This window comes from Bos grunniens, chromosome 22 (genome assembly GCF_055505025.1).
Source record: "Bos grunniens cultivar Pamir isolate PY7600 chromosome 22, Bosgru_T2T1.0, whole genome shotgun sequence".
Lineage (NCBI taxonomy): Eukaryota > Metazoa > Chordata > Mammalia > Artiodactyla > Bovidae > Bos > Bos grunniens.
The window spans coordinates 60,688,996-60,706,744 of record NC_141186.1 but is presented as its reverse complement, the minus strand read 5'-3'; the positions used below and the strand labels follow the sequence as shown (position 1 = coordinate 60,706,744).

General features: G+C 63.0%; 2 protein-coding genes across 9 annotated transcripts in view; both read left to right on the top strand.

Annotated features, from left to right (window-relative positions):
- Positions 1–8,425, top strand: part of CHCHD6 (coiled-coil-helix-coiled-coil-helix domain containing 6) — a 103,774-nt gene extending 95,349 nt beyond the window's left edge. For 5 of the 8 annotated variants that reach the window (XM_086368982.1, XM_086368984.1, XM_086368979.1 and 2 more), the window contains 2 exons: positions 7,421–7,556; positions 8,257–8,425. In XM_086368982.1, coding sequence (XP_086225108.1) covers positions 7,421–7,556; positions 8,257–8,262 — 142 coding nt within the window. In that variant the 3' untranslated portion in view covers positions 8,263–8,425. The remainder of the gene's footprint in view (positions 1–7,420; positions 7,557–8,256) is intronic. The other 3 variants (XM_086368983.1, XM_086368986.1, XM_086368980.1) reach the window with 1 other exon arrangement.
- An 8,787-nt stretch (positions 8,426–17,212) lies between these two features.
- Positions 17,213–17,749, top strand: part of PLXNA1 (plexin A1) — a 101,749-nt gene continuing 101,212 nt past the window's right edge. The window contains exons 1-2 of the mRNA XM_086368977.1: positions 17,213–17,329; positions 17,455–17,593. Of these exons, the coding sequence (XP_086225103.1) occupies positions 17,550–17,593 (44 nt within the window). The 5' untranslated portion in view covers positions 17,213–17,329; positions 17,455–17,549. The remainder of the gene's footprint in view (positions 17,330–17,454; positions 17,594–17,749) is intronic.

Here is a 17,749-nt window from a genome sequence, read left to right as displayed (position 1 = left end):
TGGGCAGCCACTCGATGGCTGCTGCAGCCCCGCCAGCCGGAGCCTACTGACCACTGGGGTCACGCTCCGCAGGCTGACCTCCAGCTCCTCCCGGAGGCTGCTGCCGTGTCGCGGACACGGTCCCTCCGAGCCCCGCCCCCAGAGCTGCCATGGCTGCCACGCCCTTCTATGTGGGGACTGCAGGCGCCTCCAGGGGACAGCGGTCAGGGTCCCGAGGCTCACGGAAGGTGCACTGTTTCCCTCCCCGCCTGTTGGGTACATAGCCCTGTCCCGGAATCGGCTCCCGGTGGTCCCTCAGGGTGCTTGGCCCTGGGGCCTGGCCCGTGCCCGTCGGGTGTCACTGTTAGCCTGCTGCGGTCTACTGGTCCGTGGGACCAGGCCAGCCCCCTCCTCTGATGCTGTCTCCTTGGTCAGGGAAACTGGCTGTGCCTCAGACAGGGGTGAACTTCTCCATATTGGTTAGAAATACGGACTTTCTAAAAGTAAAAAATGGGGTCACTTCAGTTCTAGATAGCAAAACCAGTTTTATGACATTTAGTTCCTTGTTTTAAGGACACAGCCACTCGGGTCTGGGAGTCGTTTTGGAAAGAGTGTGCGTCTTGCGCGTGGCCTGGGTCCCTGGCGCCTGCACAGCCCTGCCGTGTCTCGGCGACGCAGGACACTGGCCAGAGCAGCAGCCGGGTTTCCCCTGGGTCTTGGTTTCTGCTGGCAGGATGTACGTGTTGACACGAAGCCGAGGGGCCCCCGGGCCTGTGATGCTGCGTCCTCTGTGCCCCTCCCACTCTCTGGGGTCTGCATTAAGGCCCACCAGCCTGTGCCATGCTGGCCACTAGGCGATCTTGAACCAGGTCTAAGTGCTGCTTCGCAGGCCCCATCTGCCCCAGCAGCCTTACAGTGACTAATCCCTGGGGCCCAGGTCTGAACAGTGACCAGTCCCGGGGGGCCCAGGTCTAAACCGGTGACCAGTCCCGGGGGCGCGGGTCTGAAAGGTGACCAGTCCTGGGGCCCAGGATCCCCAGGTGCCTGGTCCTCGGGGCCAGGCTGGAGTCCCAGGGGAGGACAGCGCCTCGTGGTGAGACACTGCAGCCATGTCCGGCGCCTGGCTGGAGCGCGTAGTGGGGAAGCCTGGTGACAGGAGACTCTGCTCTCATGGTTTATCGCTGTGCATTCTGTGCATCCGCTCAGGACCGTGAGCAGCTTAGTACAATTGCCTCTTTAAGCAAAGGCCAAAAGTCTGGTTGAAGTTGTAAAAGGAAAACTAGGACTTTTGTAATACAAAGCTTGCTGCTCATCCTGGATATGAAATTTATGACACTTTCCATACAGTAAAATGAGCAGTGAAGCTGCGTTTATTTCGTCAAAGGCAGCAGAATGTGTCTTGAGGAATTAAGGAAAATTAGGAAGGGTGATTTGCAGCATAGCAGATCTCTCACACGGTGAACGGAGCTGGTCGGGAGGTGAAGTGCACTCGGTGAGGGCTGGACGGCCTGGGTCGGTGGGGACAGCAGGCTCTGGCTTTTGCTTTGGCTGACGTGGCAGGAAGTGCTCAGCCAAGGAGTTCACATAGGTTTCACATCGAAGGCCTGGGCCCTCCCGTGCAGTGTGTGTGTGCGTGTGCGTGTGTGCACTTGGCCTGGACACACTGGGTCACTTGCAGTCCCCCGTGTACTGTGCCCGGCGGGGCCAGCGTTCCTGTGGGCAGCGGGCAGGGGCAGGCAGACCCTTCCTGGGCCCTGTCCTCAGTCTCTGCCCACTCTGTGGACAGCCATGCCGCCGGGCATCAGTGGGCTCCTGGAAACACACGTCACTCCCTCACCTGGTCCCCGTGGCCCTGTCTCCATGTCCGTGAACGTGGGCTTGTGTGCTCACTTTAAATACCGCATTGCTGTCCTGCAAGGGCAGAATTCTCCTTCAAACCTCGCAGAACTGTTGTTGGTACTCGTGGCCGTCCTGGTCGCCCCGCACGTGCCTCCTCCAGCGCGGAGGGCAGGCCGCTCCTTCTGGGTGTGCGGGCCGCTCGCCGTGTGGGCGTCCCCAGCCCAGCGCGGCTCTAGCACACGGGCTCTGTAGTTGTGCCCACGGGTGTAGTGTATGGCCCTGGACGTGTGGGTCTTCCCAGACCACGGGCAGAGCCTGTGTCCCCTGCGTGGGCAGGTGGAGTCTAGCCTTTGGACCAGCAGGGAAGTCCTAGCATCAACATTTATGTAATCTATTACTTACTGAAGGAGACTGAGAAGCGTCCCAATTTTTTTTTCTTCTACTGATATAATGACAACTATGACAGACAGCTTGAACTGACTTCATGCACTTATCTTTCAGTCCTTCTAGAGGGACTTGTTGGTCAGAGAACATGCGTGTGCAGGCGCACACGTGTGCACACACACACCTGCCATGATTTATTGCCACCCATGCATGCTTCAGGCGCCCCCCCTGTGGTTTCTCGGGTGTGGGGTGTGAGGTGCAGACCCACTTCGGTTCTTCACCAAACGGGGAAGCTTTGTGCCCTCGGCAGTGATGGAAAACCCCACTCAGCCACGCACCGTTGACCTTGGGTCTCCTTCTGGATGCTTGGGGCCAGCGTGTGCATTCCAAATACGTGTAAACACACCTTGCCACTCAGTTATTTAAGACATAAGCTATGCAGCAGAGCAAGTCCTTGCCCCTGAGAGCTCGTTACAGCGCTTTTTTCAGATGATGCAGAATCACTTTGTCACACTGCCCCCTGCCCCCGTCCCAGCCGGAAAAGGGGCCCCGGTGGGCTCTTTCAGGGATACACGCGTCCTTTTGAATATATTCAGTCATCTCAAATGGCCATGCATGTTCAGTTTTATTTTGTCTTATTTTGAAGTGATTTCAAACCAACAGAAAGGTCACAGGAATAAGCACTCGTGCATTAACCCAGGTACTGGGGGGTCATGCCCGAGTCTGCATCCTCACCACTGCCTCGAGACAGAAGCACCGTCTTCCTCTAACCCGGTGACTCGCTGCCCCCAGGGCCTCCAGTCCGCCGAGCTGCCCAAGGCCACGCTCCGTGACCATAGAGCCCTTCCGGTCTGCAGCCACGCTGCAGACCCCGGACACGTCCCCCAGGCTGCCGCGGCCCTTCCTGTTCTGGCACCTCCATGACCAGAATGCAGGGGTCTGAGCTGGTGATGCAGGGGGCTGGTGGGGCTGACTGGGTGAGGACAGAGGACCCGGGGGAGGGGACAGGCGCCCGGGGATGCAGGAACTGGAGCGAGCGGGGTCTACCTCGCTTCCTCCAGCAGCCCCCAGTGCCCCCTGCATCCCGGGGCCTGGCCTCCTCCCTGCCGTGGTGACTGCTGGTCGGGCCAGGTGAGGGGCTGGGACCCAGCTGTCCCCAGGCCCCCTGCGCCCCCAGCACGGGCTTGTGCAGTGCGTGCGTGGTCAGGGGGCGAGCACGGGGATATGTGGGCTTGGGACAGCTGCCGCTGTGGCTCTGGTGGGCCCAGATGTGGTGTGTGCACCCAAACCCAGTGTGACCCCAGTGGGGACGGGTCCTGGCGGCGGGCTGACAGGTCGGGAACCGGCAGAGAGGATATAGGAGACAGCCTCGGCCGTGTTCATTCCCTTTGCTGGGCGTGCAGGGTGTGACCCCAGTGGGGACAGGTCCAGCCCGGGGAGACTCAAAGGTCGGGGGCTGCTTCCGAGGTGGAGGACCGCAGGCCCCCAGCAGCCCCTGTGTCCCCACGGGGCCCTCCTGCCACGAGCACCTGTCTCCTGTCCCCGAGCCCTGTATGGCCCTGCCGGCCGGCCCCCGATGGGGCTCTACTGGGCTTGACTGCGTGGGGCTGTCCTCTGCTTGCGAGTGACTCCAGTCAAACCCCTTTGCAGGGCCAAGGGTCTTCATTCGGACCTGCTGAGGCTGAAACAGCCGCTGTGGCCCTCGTCCCGGGGTCTGCACGCCTGGGCAGCCAGCCTCAGGTTTTGGCCACTGCTGCTGGTGGCTGACCCCCAGAGCCTGTGGTCAAGGGCCCTGCCAGCCCCTCCTGTGGGCGTCAGGCCTGTCTCACAGTGGCCACCACGGACATGCCAAGGGCAGCGCCCCCACCACTGTGTCCTTGCAGCTGCAGATGGACCCCAGGGATGGGCCTCAGCCCTCGGGAGACACTGAGTGTGGCTCCCACCCAGTGCCACGCCTGCCTGGCCCCCGGTGAGCCTCCTCTCTCGGGTGCAGTGCCCTGGACGCCACCCGGAAAGCTGGCCCTGAGGGTGCTGGGCCTCAGCGTGCAGGCAGGGGCTGCTGGCCCGTCTCTGGGCAGAGGGCGAGGGCCGGGCGGGCACAGCTGTGCCCGTGTAAAGGCTTCAGGAGAGCGAGGGCGCAGCGCAGCAGGGTGGAGGCTGCATCCCTCATGGGGTGGCAGCTCCCAGGGAAGCACGTCAGGCGGCCGGTCAGCCCTGGATGCTGGGGACGCTGGGGCTCGGCGGGACTGGAGCAACGGGCGGGGGCAGCCTGAATTCAGTTCTGCAGAAGATCCTGGCCTGGGCGCCCCACCAGCGGGCTAGGAAAGGCCCCAGGAGTGTCTCAGGATGGGGGAGCCAGACTGGGGTGACTCCGGTCAGCAGGAGATGGGTGGCCTCGAGAGAGCAAGGGAAGGGGGGGTCCAGCATCCAGGTCTGGGGGGTCCTAGGCATCGCTACACCTTCCCTGGTGCCTCCCACCCCTGGGCCTCAGGGACCACAGGGGATGGCTCTCCTGTCCCACGGGTCCTGGCGTGCGTCTGCTCGGACACTCCTGACCCCTAAGACGTGCTGTCCCCTGGGCCCACATCCCTTCCACGCGTCTGCTGAATCGCACTCCTGGGTGGGGGTGGGGGCGGACACGTGCCTCCCTTGCAGCTCTTTCACAAAGGGTCAGGGTCAGGAGTGGCCTACTGGCTCTGTGCATGTATGTGTCTGTGCACATGTGTGTGTGTGTGTGTGTGTGTGTGTGTACAGCCCAGAGAGGAGCCCTGTCAACGGCTAAGCGGCCCTGGGGGTCCGTCTGCGCCCCATCTCCTTGGGGGCGAGCTCTCCCAGGGTTGGGTTGAGGTGGAGGCCCCCGTGGCTGCTGGCTGATGGCTGAGTGCACAGGAGTGGCCATGGCAGGGGCAGAGCATCCTCAGGGAGCAGCCAGGCCTGCCTGGCCCTGAAAAAGATGGATGTCTGGCCCCAGGGAGCCCCCCGGTCCTGCTCCGCCTGTGTGGCTCAGGAAGGAGGTGTCGGAAGGACGTCTATTGGCCGGGTTCCACTGCAGCCCCCCGGGGGGCAGTTATGTCAGCAGTGGTGACGGGAGAAGGGCAGTGATGCACTCTCGTTGGCACAAGGAGAGCCTTTGAGGGACACGTGAGGGGGCCGGGCTCGGGCCTGTGGGCAGCGGGGTTTGCAGGTTTGGGGGGGCCAGCCCCTTGCTGGCATGGGCGCCCGCATGCGGCTGGGCATCAGCCCTCCCGGTTAGGAACGTCCGGCTCCACGGGGAACCGGAGTCCCATGTGTCTTCTGCTGCTTTTTTGTGCCCTTCATGGTGTCTTCCCCAGAATCTTCGGGGAGTTTTCCCGAATGGGAGTGGTCAGTGGATGCAGCGTGGAGCCTGGGGCCGTAGAGCCAGACAAGCAGACCGTTACGCTTGCGTGTTTCGTGCGGTATGGCCTCGGGCGGGTCGCCTAAGCCCTCTGATACCAGCATCCCCACCTGCAGAATGGGCCACTGTGCGGGTTTGGACCTGGCAGGCTGGTTCTCAGGATGACCTGGGCCTCAGGTGCAGCTGGGGCAGCCTGGAGGCGGCCTTCCCAGCCGAGCCGCTTGCCGAGGAGCCCTCTGTTGCGGAGGATGCAGGTCCCTCTCTGTTAGAAAGGACCGGCCAGCTGTCTGCCTCCTGCTGGCTTCCACCCACCCAGCGCTACACTGCTTCCCTAAATGGCCGACCGTGTTTCCTGGGCGTCTGCGGCTGATGGGCAGCTCCCCCGGAAGCTCAAGGGTCTCAGGCCTGTGTCCAGCGTGTCCGGCTTCTGTGCTGCTGGGAGGCCTGGCATCCTCGGCTCGTGGGCATGTCTCTGCAGCCTCTACGCTGGTGCCACATGGCTTCTCTTGGTGGTCTGTGTCCCTCCTCGTCTAGGGAGACACTCATCATGCTGGATCAGGGGCCGACCACCCTCACCCACCGTGTCCACCAAGACCTCGTTTCCAGCTGAGGCCACGTCCTGAGGTTCCAGCCTTGCCCAGCCCCTGGCCCCGCCCCCTGCTGTGCGTTGAGGCTGGTGTGAAGGACAGCAGGGGATGCCAGGCTGGAGCACTGTCCAGGCACAGGGCTCCCTGCCCAGGGCCAGCGGGGTGGAGGAGGGCAGAGGGAAACACACAGGAAGGTGTTGCAGGCAGGACGGCGGAGAGGGGACGCCTGTCTGGAGGTATTTGAAAGGCCCTCCGTTAGCCTCGTCCACATGAGTGGGCCTGGGGCTTGGAGAGGAGGGCGTCATGCAGCACTGGGGGCCGGGCGGTCAGAGACTGGGGTGAGGGCCACCGACCCCCGTCCTGCCATTACCCACGGACAGGAGCAGTCTGAGCTGTGCCACAAGCAGCATTCCGTCCTGGTACCTGATGGGGCTGGACTTTCAGGACTGGACCTGGGGTAGGGTCATTGTCCTCCTGCAGGTCCCGGGAGATGGGAGCAGGGTCCTGCCCCGGTGCCCGAGCTCGGCCTGGGCCCCAGGGCTCCCGCGTGGACCCGCCTGGAGCCCTGGACACTCTCTGAACGTGTGTCCTGGAGCCTCCTGGTCTCAGCTGCTGGTGTGTGGGGTGCGGGGTGAGAGATGGCACCCCGCCTGGAGCTGCGGGGTCAGGGTCCTCAGCACATGTGTCCTGGGGTGTGAGAGCACATGTGAATGTGTGCACGTGTGTGTCTGTGTACATGTGAGCACATGTAAGTGTGTACATGTGTGTCTGTACACATGTTTGTGCACATGTGAGCGTGTACCTGCGCACACAAGTGTGACAGGGTGTGTGCGGGAGAGCATGTCAGGCCCAGGGAGGGGAGGGTGGGAGGGGCCGTGGGGGAGGCGTCAGAAAGGAGCTGATTTGAGAGTGAGCTCTGCTTCACTTTCTGTATTTGCTTCGCGCTTTGAAAAAGAGAAATCCGCCATTCTTCAGATGAGTGTGTGTGGAGTATAGTGTGTGGCCCAGGCCTCCCTTGACGAGCACAGCAGGGACGGTGTCCCCCCCAGGCCCCTGCGGAGATTCCCTGGGAAGGGGTCTGGGCGTCTCTGCTCTGCCCTAGGCATGCCATGGTCTTCCCATGTCCTGCGTCCTGCGTGTGTTAGCTGTGAACTCAGACATCTCTGGGGGAGAAGCGGGCCCACAGCAGGGCGGGTGGGCGGGGAGCCCACCGGGGAGCCCCATGGGGTGACCGCAGCCCCTCCTGTGTCCGCAGGCCACACAGGGTGGAGCCCGTGTGCTCCGGGCTGCAGGCCCAGATCCTCCGCTGCTACCGCGACCGCCTGCAGGAGGTGCTGCTCTGCGCTGACCTGGTGAGGGCCTACCAGCACTGCGTCAGCTCTGCACACAAGGCACGCGGGGCCTCCCCCCTACCCCGGGCTCGGGCGGGGCACGGGCGGGGCATGGGCGGGCCAGTGGGCACCAAGTCAGTGAGGCTGGGTCAAGCCGGGCCCTGGCCTCCGGGGTGTCCTTGTTCTGACGTCTGGGCGGCTGGGGAGGAGGCCCGATGCGGGGTAGGGCTGTGGCTGTGGTCTGTGGGCTGTACCCCGTGGGAGGCAGAGTGGCAAGGCGGCAGAGGGCAGGGTGTGGCCCGATGGCCCTGGCCTGGGGGTGGAAGGGGGTTGTGGTGGTCCCGGGCTGACCCCGAGACCCTGCCTTGACCCTCCTGGCCGACCCCCAGGCCCTCGAGAGCTCCGGCCTGCCTAGGGCACCAGGGAGGGGCAGGTGCCCGTGGGTCCCCCGGGCCTGGGCCAGCCACAGCCCTGCTGCCCGCGTTGCTGAGCAGGTCCCGCCAGCCCGCACCTTAGGGTGGAGGCCCTCCAGGAGGTTTCACTGGGAGAATCGGAGCCACAGAGAGAACAGAGGGAGCCCTCGTGGGCTGAGGGGAGCCGTTCTCTGGACCGAGTCTGGGCCCAGGGCCAGGGCAGGAAGCCGCGGGTGCAGAGCCGAGGGGGCTCCTTCCAGGCCTGGAGGCCACTGGGGAGGACCCCGCTCAGAGCTGGTAGAGCAGAGCCGGGGCAAGCACACCCAGCAACCGGACTCTCCTTGCAGGGTTGACGCAGCCTCGCGCCGGGCCCGCCGTGACATGGAGCCTGAAGCCCGGACCTGCTGTGGGGCCACGGTCCAGACCACTGTGGCCTCCCTGCCGGCGCCCCCGCCCCTGTGCTGGAGAAGGCGTGTGTGTGCCCCGCTCGCAGACAAATAAAGCAGACGTCCTGTGCCTGGTGGTCCGAGGGCTGCCTCCTCGTGTGCACACGGCCCCCGCACCCCAGCCCCCAGCCCCTCCTGCAGAGACTGTCAGGGTCTGTCCCGCTGAGCAGCGTCGCCCTGGCCTCACAGGAGAGGGGCTCGAATGGGCCCAAGGAGGGAGTGGGGGGCCCTCAAGAGTGCGGGGGCGGGTCAGAGCCCAGGGCTGGAGCTGGCAGGACTGGATGTGAATGGGGAGGGGGGAACAGGCTGACTTCCGGCCGGGTGAGCTGGTTCTGGGGACTGAAGACTGAGGGACTGTGAGACGGGGGTGACGCCTGGGTGCGGGACTGGGGCGGGGCAGCGTCCAGGCTGGGCTGGTCGCCCAGCTGCACGTGGGCTGAGGAGACACCCCCCAGGAACCCGGGCGGCTCCCCAGCTCAGCAGGGGACACTCAGGCAGAGACGGCAGCAGCCAGGTGGGCAGCAGGCGCCCGGAGGGGCCGGCCCTGTGTGGTCAGCTGGAGGTCACAGGTCGCCAGCTCATGGACCCTTCAGCTGGAGCCCCCACGGCCCTCCTGAGGCCCCGGCAGAAGCCTCTGGTGCCCAGGGCCACATCCAGCCTCCAAGTCTCCCACCCAGGAGCAGGCTTGCCACAGCTGTGCAGTGGCCTGTGTGCACTGTTGCGTGTCTCAGCCGGCCATGCCTCCGCGTGCTTCTGCCCCGGCTCCCTTTTGCCCCAGCACCTCCCTCTGCTCCCTGGGTTCCGAGCCAGGCTTCCCTGGTCAGAGTCCCCCCATCCCCAGGGTGGCTGTGGGCTGTGCCCCCGAGTGTCACTGGTGTGTGTGGGGGTGTGTGCACACGTGTGTGCCTTTGAACCTGTGTCTGGGCCTGCGTCTCCAGGCCCTGCACATGGCCATCTGTGGCAGGAAGCAGGGCCTGAGAGTGCGGCATGGCTGAGGGCTCAGGGCAGGCATGCTGGGCCCAGGTCCCGCTGGGTGACTGTCCACGGGGGTGGGTTCCCATCCCACCCAGTCACTGGGGTCAGCGTGACATGCCAGCTGGGATGTCCAAGGTCTAGCCAGGAGCCAGAAAGTCCCGACCAATGAGACAGAGACCAAGTCCACAGAGGTGGTCCCCAAGGACCTGGAGGAGTGAAAGCCTGGGGGTGTCCTGATGAGCCCCACGTGCGCAGCAGTGGGATGCTCCCACCACCCCGGCTGGGGGCGGGCAGGGGAAAGGGTGGGCAGTGACCACAGGAGGCTGAGCCCAGGGGAGGCAGCTGCTCCCGCCTTCGCAGCTGCATCTCAGGGCTGCGACAGGTGCCACATTCAGTGCTCGGCAAGGACAGGGAACCTGCCGCTCAGGCCCCTCCAGCCTGCGGCCTGTGGCCTGAGTCTGCTCCCTCTGGTAAGTAGCTTTGCTTCAGAGCAGCTTGGTGGAGTGGGCACAGAGGCCACACGCCCAGTGACCACCCACTAGAGTGGGCCGCGTGCCCAGCGACCGCCCGCTGGAGTGGGCACGGAGGCCACACGCCCAGCAACCACCTGCTGGAGTGGCCACAGAGGCCACGTGCCCGGTGACCACCCGCTGGAGTGGGCACAGAGGCTGTGTGCCCAGCTGCCTCTGCCCCCCGCACCGTCCCTTGTGGGCAATGCTGTCCCCAGGGTCAGTTCCTGATGGGCGCCCCACACGTTCTTGTCTGCCTGGGAGTCCCAGGGCACCCCCGTCTGTGCCCCAGGCCTATGGTCTGGAGCGCTGACCTGGGGCCTCCGTTGAGGTCACGGTGCTCGGGAGAGGCCTCCCCGGGGAGCCGAGTCCCCCCGCGCTGATCACGGCGTGGGTGACAAGGCAGCACACAGGCTCTGCCCACCAGCTCCGCAGCCATGAGGCCCCCAGAGACTGAGCCTGGAGCTCAGGAGTCCATTCAGAAGCTCAGTTGTGGAGAGGGACAGGGTCGCCCGTACACACATGACGGCCCTGGGAACGGGTGGGGTGCATCCGGCTCGTTGCCCTGCGCTTCCGTGCACTCAGGGTCATGCTGTTTGGTTGGCGGTTTATGTGACTGTTTTCTGCTCCTGACTGCGATGCCTCTCTAGCACCACTGTCCCTGCCTCCAGAGGCTCATGGCATTGCCGACCTGTGCCCGTGTTTGGGGGCTCCTGCCTTCACTTCCCACTGTCTGGCGGGCCCAGTGGGCACCCCTCTGCAGAGTCGACCTCCTTGAGCAAAGGACATCATACCTGCCCAGCAGGCAGCGAGGGTGTGAAGCCTGCCTAGTGTTTATGGGGGACCAGAGGGTTTGGGGGGCCGGGGGCCGGGAGTAGGGGCTGCCCACACCCAGAGCAGCAGCCAGCCCGCCAAGTCTGGGTCCCGCTCCAGGAAGACACTTCCGCTCCGTGCCTGACAACCTGCCTCATTAAATTTAATGGTTGGTCATTGCCGGTAAATAAACATCAACTGATCATGAAGACACGTTTGCTGGGGTTTAGCTGTGGAACAGGTAGACCGATGACATGGTGTTCAGCCTCAAAACACGGGTGCCCAGAAGGAAGCCTTCAGAGGGAGGGCAACACCCCAGGCTCCCTGGAGTGCCGGGGTTGGGGTAGACTGGACCCCGCAGCACGAGGGACCCCCGTTCCAGCAGACAGGTGGGAAGGATCCGCTGGGTCGTGTGACAGGGAGTCCAGGGGGAAGCTGTCAGTGCAGCTGGATCAAGGGGCTCAGACACGGGGACCGGGCCTGGCCACTCTGATCCCACTCGGGCCCCACAAAGAGCCCGAAGCGCCCGCCTTCTGGAGAGTTCGTCCCCCTCTGGGTCCAGCGTGGGGCTATGGACAGACAGCACGCCGCCCAGGGCCTCAGCAGGCCGTCGCCTGGGCTTCTGGGGGTTCAAGGCCTGCAGGCGTCCAGCGGGATCCGCCCTCTCAGCCACAGTCCTGTCAGGTCGCACCACAGAGCGGCTCCCAGGGCCGGTTCGCTCGCTGGGTTCCAGGAGGGTGACGAGGGGGCCCGAGTGGCCCGTTGGACCGTCTCCGAAACCTGTTAGTGGGAGATGGGGGCCCACAGAGGCGGCCGGGGGCAGAGGTGCTGCACGTCCTTGCCGGGGTCCAGCCCCGGCTGATCCAGCGAGTTCGAAGCGGGGACGGCGTCGGCGAGGATCAGGATGCAATAGCTTCAATTAGATATTAATTAAAGATGTAAAGAGTAATAGAATGAGGATAGCTCAGTAGGAAAATTCAGTGGAGAAAAGAGGCTGAGTAGCTTGGTTTACGCGGGAGACCAATAAAACTTCAAGACAAGAAGTTTGCGCCACTTACGTAGGCCGCAGGCGTCCTTCCGTTCTCCCGAAGGAGAGGAGACACTGAGGCCTCCCCGGTCGGATCTTAGAAGCCCAGGCATAATTAGTAAGCATAGCGGGTTCCGCGCTCCAGATGGAGACTCAGCCAGAGTGAGAGAGAGAGCAACATGGGGAGACCAGTATTTCGAGAAACTGATCCCCATTCTTTATTTTCCATGGTCTACTTTTATACACTGAGATGTTATGCAAAAGTCACGCGGGGTCAGCAGTCCTGACTTTTATCAAAGTCAGGTGCTTCATACAAATGTATACAGAGGTCTTAGGGGTGTTACATCATCTTCTGGCCAGGGGGCCTGCTGACAATTTATGACCCTCTCCTTGTGACAGCGGTCAGTCAACCAGGACACTTATTTCTCCAGGGGTGATTATTCTTAAAACAGATGCCACTCAAATAAAGTTACATTCCTATAGGGTGAGGGTGTAGTGGGTTTTAGTTAAGGAAAGAATTTATTTAGCCTAAGGTCTAACGTGATTAATATCGAAGGTTAATACTTATTTCTTCTATATATTCATTAATGTGTGTAAGGGCAGGGGATATGGAGACTTAGCAACAAACATTGGCTAAACAAATGAAAAACCCTTCACCAATACAATTTCTAATCAGCCCATTATACTTATAGTTTTCTAACTTTTCTAAGGAACCTGTTTTTAGAAGGTTTAAAGCATCTCGTGCCTCTCACGGTTGGGAGTTTGTGAGCAATCACATGTGGCCAGACAAGCCTGTCAGGCAGGCTAGAGAACCTTCAGAGGAGTTTGTAGGTTAAAACACTCTTGTCACACCCAGGCGTTTTTATTAGCTGGAGCTCTAAGTTAACTCCTTCTCTGAAAGAGGTGGTGGGGGACAGCCCCCCGTAAAGTCAGAGGTGTAAGTGAGAGCACAAAGTAGTAAAGTAGGCAGGCTCTGGTTATGGGGGTAGATGCTCGAGGATTTCCAGGGGGGACTCGAGGCTCGATCCCACCTTTGCGTATGTCAAGCCTCCTTCCTCATGACCTTTGCCACGGGGGGAGTACCTCACTCTGGCCCCCAACACGTCCTCTCTGCAGAGAGGCAGGGGCATCCTGGGTGAATCTCTGCCAGGACATGGGGAGCTGGGGACACCGCGCTCCTGGGAGGTGACCGGGGCCTGGTGGGGAGGTGGCCTTTCCTGGGGCTTCGTTCATGCACCACTTGGATGTTTTTTTTCATCATGAGCGTAATAATGTTAATAATTAAAAGCCCTGTTTTAATTGCTTAGAAACCCAAGAGGCCAGGCCTCTTGGAAATCAGGGTTGTGTAGCAGCTGTCACACCAGGCGGGTGTCCCCCCGCCCGGAAATTTACATTACAGTGAGCAGTGGGAAGGCTCAGTCACACGACTCCAGTGGGCCCAGTGTGCTGCTGGGGTCATCACCCCCAAGAGTGCCCACGCAAGAAGGTGGAGCTGAGCGACAGACGCCCAGTGGCGTGCTTGGGCTCCTGGAGCCAGCCGTGCCTGAAGCAGGCGTCCATGCAGTGAACGTGTCCTTGCGTGAAGCGGAGCCTGGTTTTCATCAGGACTGTTCCTGTCTTCTGTTTCTCTGGTGTTGACTCTAGCAGCTAGAGATTGCAAATGTCACCTCGGTATCTGTCCTCCCAGAACCCCACCTGTCCCGCAGTGCATGGGGCTGAGGCAGCAGTGTGGCCAAGTCTTGGCTCTCCTTGCCGCCCCCTGCCCTTCACAGGGCCTGTGCCAGGCAGGGAGTGGCGTAGCTGCCTTCAGCCCTCCCTGCCAAGGACACAGGAGATGGGGGCTGGTCCTTTCTGCTCCTCACTCTCCTTGCCGGGGACCCCGTGATGGCGCTGCATGGAGGAGACCCAGGTGCTGACATGCACTCAGGTCCAGAGCCCACTGGCCTGGGGCTGCTGATGACCAGCTGATGGGCAGGGCTTAGGGAGGCTTCCCGGGAGAGGCGGGGCTGGGCAAGGTCAGCAGGGTGACCTCATGGGGACTGGGAAACAGCATCACATGGGGAGCTTGTGGTGGGTTTGGGAAATCACAGAGATTCCCTGTGACAAGGCGTGGGGGGCAGGAAGGGGCCTCGCGTGGAGAAGGACGTTCACGGCCCCTCCCTGCCGGTGGAGCTTGCGGTAGAGTCAGGAAATCACAGATTTCCCTGTGACACAGCGTGGAGGGCAGGAAGGGGCCCCTGAGCCTGGTCCTCGCCTTGGAGAGGGACGTTCATGGTCCCTCCCTGCCGGCAGGCGGGGTGGCTGGGGAGTCCCCGTGAGCTCCTCTGGCCCTTACAGCAACCCAGAGACCCCCAGAAGGCGCTGAGGGATGGGGCCCTGGTAGGCATGGAGCTGGGGGGTTGGAACCCTGAGTCTCTGCCTCTGAAGCCTCTGCTCCTACACAGAGCCCAAGGGTACAGGGACTTCCCCCAGGGAGGGTCTTCCCAGAAAGGGTGGCACGCAGGGGAACTTGGGTGGCTCCAAAGCCTCCCTGGAAACTCCAGCTTCCCTCTCACCATCACTGCTCCTGCACTGAGCCCCCCTGTGCCCACCGGCGGCCACTGAGGGGCACAGGGTGGGCCAGGAGGGGGTCCGGGTCTGACTGTGGGGGCCAGCCTGCCCAGCTGTGCGGCTCAGCAGCAGAGTAGGGACTCAGGCTGGTACCTGGCCCCCCATCCTGGGTCGAGGCCCCAAGCCTCCTGGGCCCCCCACGATGTGTGAACTAGTGGGGTGTTGGCACACTCGGGACTCCAGTCGGGAGCCTCTCTGAGGAGGTGACGCGCTAGGAGACTGGAGTTGTGGGGATGTGGCCACAGGAGGAGGGCCGGCCAGGTCCTGTGGGGGTTTCCACTGGCGGGACGTCCACTGTCCAGCCTTCCTGGTCACGAGGCCTCAGGCACAGCTCTGCTTCCAGAGGGGCAACCGTGGAGGGTCCTCTTCACCTGCCTACTTGGAGGTGACCGTTGTCTCCAGGGACGGCCTCCCGGGGTGTTAGGGCAGGGCGGAGGCCTGCACCCTCTCCTGACCCCCAGCGCCCACCCCCAGGGGACTGTCCTGCAGCGTGGGGGCTGATGCCCATGCCTGGCGTGTGTCGGTCCCGTGTCCCCTGCCACAAGAGCGCTCTGGGAACAGTCACCGCGACGGGGACACAGAGTTGGCCCTGCTTGGCTGACACCGTCCCCCGGAACCTGCTCCAGCCCCGAAAGCTGTCGTGTCAGAGAAGCTCCCGCGTGGACCTGATGCTGCTGCCCTCTCCTAGGTGCTGTAGGCCACCTTCCCTCCACGGTGTGCCCACAGGGCACCCGGTCCAGTGCTGCGTCCAGCGTGCCTGATGCTCAGTGGAGGCGCCCGTCACCTGCCATGTCCGTGTCCACGCCGTGGCTGTCCCAGGCGTGGCCCTTCCACACCGAGGCCTCCGACGGCAGGGGTGATGACACAGGCCCCGCGAAGCCCCGGGTTCTCTCCCCCGAGCCAGCTGCTCCCTCGCGTCACCTGCACATTGGTGTCCATTGGCCCTGTGCCACCAGGCTGGCTCCCGGGTGCCCCTCTGACGGCCACCTGGGTGGGGTCCTGCACGTTTGGGGGCTGTGGGCTGAGACCCCCATCTGCATCTCCACCCTGGGTTCACAGCTGGCCTCCTCTGACCCTTTGGGTGTGGGCAGCCGGGTTGCCGGTTACTTTGGGTGGGAGTGCCACCTCCTGGGAATTTCAGCACAGAGGGCTTGGGTTGCTTCCATGCTCTCATCCCTGGGCTGAGGGGTGCAGGGGCCACTGGGCCCCACCCAGGGTGGAGGCCACGGTCCTGCTGAGGCCAGCCCTCCAAGGACCGTCCCGGTGAGCTGACTGTGACTCTCAGGGCTGGCATGTGCTGTGCCGGCTGCAGACCCTATCGGGGCTCTTCCCACCGGTTCCCTCCAGCCTGCCTGATGCTCGTCCCTGCTTCCCACAGGGCAGGAACCCACCAGCCAGCCTGCATCACTGTTTACATCGGTCACCCACTTGTCCCCTGAAGCCGTCTCACTGCAGCCCCAGAACAAGGTGACCCTGAGCCCCCACAGCTCTCAGGGGTGTCTGTGGAGTGGCAGGCAGGGGCTCTGCTCCTGTCTTCCCTACAGCACGGTGCTGACAGTGACCTGGGTGCCTCCCCAAGGACAGCGATTCTGAGCCCAGGCTCACCACCACTGGCCAAGAGTGGGCCAGGAAGCCCAAGGAAACTGCAGTCAGGAAGGCTTCCTGGAGGCAGAGGGCACTTTGGGCCTTGAGAGGTTGGCAGTAGTCGGGGCCCCCGGCCAAGGGCACAGCAGGGGCACAGGCCCAGTGGACCCGGGCGGGGGAGGCCGGCGGCCGGCTGGGGCCCTGTCTGCCGCTTCCAGCAGCTTGTTGAATGCCTGCACCTGGGCTTTCTCTGGGGACTCCCTCCCCGAAGCTGCCCTCACTCGGAGAGCTCCCTGCGCCAGTATGGCCCTGAGAGGCTCTACTCCTGGCTGCAGTGACTGGTCCTTGGGGGCCTATGATCCAGCCCGCTCATGAGGGTCCATCCTGGGACTCCTCCCGGACCTGTTGGGCAAGGAGCACCCGGAGCTGCCAAGGCCATCAGGCACAGAGGCCACCGTGGGCGTGACCTCGGGCAGCAGAGCCCAGGGATGGGGGTCGGGGGGAGGATGTGCCCTGCCCCCTGCAGCTTCCCTGACCCCCTGGGAGCTCAGGTCAGGTGAGACCTGTCCGCTCGACCACGGGGCCTGCTGGGGAGGGAGGGTGGGGCGGGGGGCCTCCCTCAGGGCCTGCACCTGGGTGAGCCCTGCTTCTGCTCTGGGACATGGCTCGCTGTGCACCCCTCCATCTGCATCTCCTTGACGCTGCCCCCTGGCAGACCCCCATCCTCTCCCCACCCAGTGACCAGAGTAGGCTTCCCAGAGGCAATGGTGACTGCAGCCACCCTGCGTGCCCAGTGGCGGCCAGCGCTCACCCTTCATGGCGCTGCACACTCAGTAGCTCTGTGTGAGCGTGTGCACACACCGTGGGAGTGGGGTGGGAGGGTGTGAAGTGAGCCCCTGGAGGATCTGCCCAGGAGGGTCCCTCCCTCCTCCGACCCTTGCGGAGAGGCCCCCAGAGTTCCTTCTGCACAAAGCTCTGAGGTAGAGACACAGAAGCGGTTGCGAAGGAACGTGCGCATTTGGAAGCGCCCCCCCGCCATCTCCAGTGGATTTGATTCTGGCTCTTGCAATTGTTTCCCGCAGCCCCACACACTGCCTGCCCTCTCAAATGGCAACAGAAGCGAAACCCACACAGGAAACCCAAGGAGGAAGAGCCCAGTGCCCGCTGACTCATTTCCCTCCGTGTGAGGGGACGGGGCGGTGGTGGGGGGCTGCCTGGGCTGCAGCCTCCAGCCCACAAGGTCCCCTTCTCTGCTCCCCTCTCCATCTGCACCGGACTGGCCTCCCGGGGGCAGAGACCCTGTGCGGGGCTCTTGGGAGCAACAATTATTTGCCATTTTTGCTCCAACGCTGTGCGTGTTGGGGTTTCTTTTCTGGGTCCCTGATGGATTGTGGCCTTGTTGATTCTTGGGGATCCCTCCTAAATCCTGGCTACGCAGCTGTTGTCAAGTGTACAGGTGTTGTAAATATCTTGTCCTAAGGCCTGGCTTACCTTGGTATTTCCTCTGGTAACTTTTAGTGAACAAAAATAACCAACATGAAGGTAGTCAGATTGACCCCTATTTTCCTTTATTTTTGACAGGCTGAAGAACTCCTCTGGTGGCCAAGGGTCATAAAGACGACCAGCTCTGCTGTCTGGAGTGCCTTACCCACCGCCTGGAAGGATGGCCCTGCGTGATGCTGAGTATCATGTCAGGAGTTCTTCGGGGAGGGGCCCGCAGGTGACAGGAGTTGGGAGCAGGGAGTGGGGCTGGGGGCAGCCAGGGACATTCCGGAGGCTGAGCGGGAGGGGTGTGGTCCCAGGGCAGGCTCTGAGAACGGGTGGGCCCGCTGCGCGCAACCAGCCACGCTGGGATCCGCACACCTTCCGGTGACTC